A 4393-nucleotide genomic window follows, 5' to 3' on the forward strand; every position below is an offset into this window, starting at 1 on the left:
CTGGGAAGGTGGCTCAGTGGTAGAGTGCTTGCCTTGCATGCCTGAGGCCCTGGGTTCAATTCCTCAGCACCACATAAGCAAAAAGAAAAAAGCCAGTAGTGGTGCTGTGGCTCAAGTGGTAGAGTGCTAGCCTTGAGCTGAAGAGCTGAGGGACAGCGCCCAGGCCCAGGGTTCAGGCCCCATGACCGGACCCCCTCCCCCAAAAAAAGAGTCTTATGTACTTTCCTGCCAAGGCTGTCCTCAAACTGTGATCTCAGCCTCCAGAGTAGCTGAGGTCTTAGTCACAGACATCCAGCTTTTTCTTGCTTTGATTTTTCAAAGCCACCGTGTCTCTTTCTTCATGACTTCAAGCATACAGTGCCCTTCTCCTGTTTGAAGGTCAATTGTTGCAAATCAGTCCTGGACTCCATTTTCTCAGAAATCTCCCTCTTTTGTACTTTCTCTTTCATCTACTGGATCCTTCATTTCAGTCTCTCTCTAAAGTTTGTCACATTCTGAAGAAACAAAATGTTCTAATGCTTCAACCTCCTCTATCATTCTAGTTCTGTTTCTTCTATTTAAAATTTCCAAAGAAGCCTTGTGTTGGGGAGTTCACACCAATAAACCTAGCTACTCAGGAGGGTAAGATCTGAGGATTGAGGTTTGAAGTCAGCCTGGGGAAAACAAATCAGAAGACACTTAATTACAACTAACAAGCAAAAAACTGGAAGTGGAGGTGTGGCTCATGGTAGAGCACTAGTAGTGAGCAGAAAAAGCTGAGGGAGAGTGTGAGGACCTAAGTTCAAGCCCCAGAAGCAGCACATAAAAATAAAAATCTCCAATAAGTGCACATTGTCTCCAACTTAACACTTTTGTCACAGCAATGTGGCTTCTGCCTTTCTCACTCCACTTGTGCCTAAAGCCAGCTCTAAATCTAAGCAGCCTGTTTCCAGTCTTCATCTTATTTGGTCGTTTTGCCATGGTTCATAATGCCATACCCTCCCTGCCCCCTTTGTTTGGAGATAGGGCTCACTTTGTATTCCAGGCTGCCCTCATACTTTCCATCCTCTTGCCTTAGGTGTGTGCCACCTCACCTGGCCCCATACTCTTTTTCTTTAAAACAGTAATTCCTTAGGTCTCTGGGCCATCTTTCTTCTGCACTCCCTTTTTCTCTCCTCCTCTCTCCCATAATCACTACCTTAGTTCAGGCCCCCACCATCTCTCACCAAAACTACCTCAACAATCTCAAAGCTCTACTTGGCTTTAACTAACCTTCTTAGTATCATGCATGGCACTCTCCAGGATTTAGTTTGTTTTTGGCATTAATGCTTACCACTAGGTCTTGAGGTTTTTCTCCAGTCACACTATACCACACAGACTGTGATGTTTCTCATGTCAATGCTTTGGCTGCTGGCCCCTCTGTCTGGTATGCTTTATCTTTTGTCCACCACCCATCCTGAACTGAACAACTCATCACCAGAGAAGCTTCCCTTTCTGCTCTCTGGCTAGATGAAGCACTTCTTCAGCTTCTGTAATATCCCATACATGTCTCTTAGCACTGATTTTAATACAGTACTTTGGTTATTAGAAATCTTCCCCATTACTTTGGGAGTTCATTAGGAGTATAATCAATTGTTCATTCACACAGTAGTGGGGACTTAACTTGTGGCTTTGCACTTGCTAGGCAAGCACTCTACCACTTGAGTCATGCTGCCAGTCCCTTTTGCTTTCCTTTATTTTTCACATAGGTCTCCATCTTTTTGCCTAGGTCAGGTCTCAAACCTCAATTCCCTATACTTCCAGCAATGCTGGGATTACAGGTGTGCACTACCACACCTGACTACATCATTTCTCAGAGCATAGCACTGTGTCCAACACATTTGTGTTCAATGGAAGGTATGGGTCCTTCCTTAATAGAGGGCATGTCGTTCTGTAAGCATTAAAGGAAACCTTAAGGGCAGTAATTAATAAGGCTTCCTTCTATTAATAGCTCTTGATAAGATTTTTTTCTCTAGTTCTGGTGATGGAACCAAGGACCTTGTACATGCTAGCCAGGTGCTCTCAGCTCAGACTACTTTTTTAAATAGTGTTGGACTGGTACTGTGACTTAGTGCTAGAATGTTTGCCTAGCACACATGATGCATTGGGTTCGATTCCTCAGTACCACATAAACAGAAAAAGCCAGAGATGGAGCTATGGCTCAAGTAGTAGAGTGCTAGCCTTGAGCACAGGTAGGCTCAAGGACAGAAGCCAGGCCCTTAGTTCAAGCCTCAGGACTGACAAAAAAAAAAGTGTGTGCACCCGAGCACATGTTCTCCCTTAGCCTTTTTCCTTAAATTTGACACTCTACAGTAAGCCTCCGGCCCACTTCCAGTATTTTGGTAGTCAATTGGAGATAAGAATCTCTGATCTGTCTGACCGACATCTTTTTTTTTTTTTGGTCGGTCGTGGGGCTTGAACTCTGGGCCTGGGTGCTGTCCCTCAGCTCTTCAGCTCAAGGCAAACACTCTACCACTTGAGCTACAGTGCCACTTACACCTCTCTCTACCCAGTTTGTATGAGAAGGCTTGAGTCCAAAAAACATGCCAGAGAAAAGTCACCTTTTTGTTGTTGAACACTGAATAAGTACCCTATCCATTCTAGGCTTCAATATTTTTTTTTGGGGGGGGGGTCCGTTCATGGGCCTGAACTCTGGGCCTGGGCACTGTCCCTAAGCTCTTCAGCTCAAGGCTAGCGCTCTACCACTTGAGCCACAGCGCCACTTCCGGTTTTCTGGTGGTGTGCCGGACATTTTTGCCTGGCTTTGAACCGTGATTCTCAGATCTCAACCTCTTGAATAGCTAGCATTACAGGCGTGAGCCACCGGCGCCCGGCTTACAAACCGACATCTTTAGCTCTCATCCTCCTGAGGCACCAAGCTCCCAGTTGACAAAATTAAGTTTGACATCTGTAATATCCTCCTTGAAACAGCAGTCTCAAGTTATCGCCTCCGAAAAAGTACACCTACCATTTTCTACTACCCACCAGAACAGCTCCTGCATGGTATTCAAGTTTATGTACTACCCCCTCCACAACTCCGATAGCCCCTCCCTTCTGAGCTTCACCTAAATCACTGCTGACTTCGCTAGCAGCTCTGAGAGACCACAGGCCATCTGCTGCCTCCGTTCCAGACCCCAAGAGTTGCCTATTCCCTCCCCTGTCCTCCACCGCCCCCACTCCTTGATTGATTTTTGCCGGCTCTACCTTTCCCCCCTTTTCCAGAGCCACTTTTTCCTTTAGGCGGCATCTTCTAAACTCGTTGTTGAACTCCCAACTGCTCCGGAAGCCGTAAAAACCTCTCGAAGCCCCAGTAGAATGTCCTAAACAATGCCTGAAAAAAAGTATAGCACTTAACGCTTTCTGCCTTCTCTCCGGAAACAGGCATTGCCTAGGACAGACCCAGTCCTTTGACTCCTGGACCAATGGGCTTTAAGACGTTCGACCATCTGTGGAAGAAATAACTGTATTGCAAAGCTCATAGTCCTCATAAACTTTATAGACCACGATAGACAATTTGTTCCATGAAAGTTAGAATGTGTTTGTGACTTTAACTAAGCTTCACTATCCCACAATACTGTGAAATTTGGGAAATTATGTAATCAATCACAATAAAGAAGTTGGAGAAAAAAAAAAGATGTTTAACCAGTAAGAACCTGGAGTCGGGGTGGAAGGGCGGAGACAAAAGTAGTGTCCGCACAGGAAAGACCACCTCTGCGTTTTTGTTTTCACACGCCCTTGTTTGGCCCAGCATCCTCGCTCCTTCTGCTCCCCTCCCCCAGCCCACTTCCTCCACGCATGCGTAGTAGGAGGGAAAGCAGGGAGAGCGGTGGTGGCCCACATTCCACTCGTCTCCTCCCACACAAGCCTGCTCTCCCTGGTGTTTTTTTTTCCTTAAAAAATTGTTTTGCAGCTGTAGTTGATTAAGTTAAAAAAAAAGGTTTTCTGTTTTTGTTTTTTTTTTAAGTTTATCACTGCTCTTCCCCTTGGGTTCTACAGACACTTGGAGGCAGACTTCTCAGTAGAGTACTGCTGAAATAAATGCTTTACCCACAGAAAAATGTGCTATTTAAAACAATGACGTTGCCGGTGCTGATGGCTCAAGCCTGTAATCCTAACTATTCAAAGACAGATTTGAGGATCATGGTTCAAAGCCAGATTAGACAGGAAAGTCCCTGTGACTCTTTATCTCCAATTAACCACCAAAATCTGGAAGCAGAGCTGTGGCTCAAGTGGTAGACTGTCAGTCTTGAGTCGAAATAAAGCTCAGAGACGGGGCCCAGGCCCTATGTTCAAGCCCAGGTCAGGCGCACAGGCGTGCGCGCGCGCACACACACACGGTAACGCCTTGTGTACAGGAAAATATCGGTAAGGAGGA

At 45.8% G+C, this 4393-nt stretch overlaps 1 protein-coding gene across 1 annotated transcript in view; it reads right to left on the reverse strand.

Annotated features, from left to right (window-relative positions):
• The window catches only part of Pin4 (peptidylprolyl cis/trans isomerase, NIMA-interacting 4), an 11711-nt gene extending 8403 nt beyond the window's left edge, over positions 1-3308 (reverse strand). Inside the window, exon 1 of the mRNA XM_013035940.1 lies at positions 3223-3308. Coding sequence (XP_012891394.1) covers positions 3223-3265 — 43 coding nt within the window. The 5' untranslated portion in view covers positions 3266-3308. The remainder of the gene's footprint in view (positions 1-3222) is intronic.
• Between the last annotated feature and the right edge of the window lie 1085 nt (positions 3309-4393).

Source organism: Dipodomys ordii, unplaced genomic scaffold, assembly GCF_000151885.1.
Source record: "Dipodomys ordii isolate 6190 unplaced genomic scaffold, Dord_2.0 Scaffold232, whole genome shotgun sequence".
NCBI classification, from domain to species: domain Eukaryota; kingdom Metazoa; phylum Chordata; class Mammalia; order Rodentia; family Heteromyidae; genus Dipodomys; species Dipodomys ordii.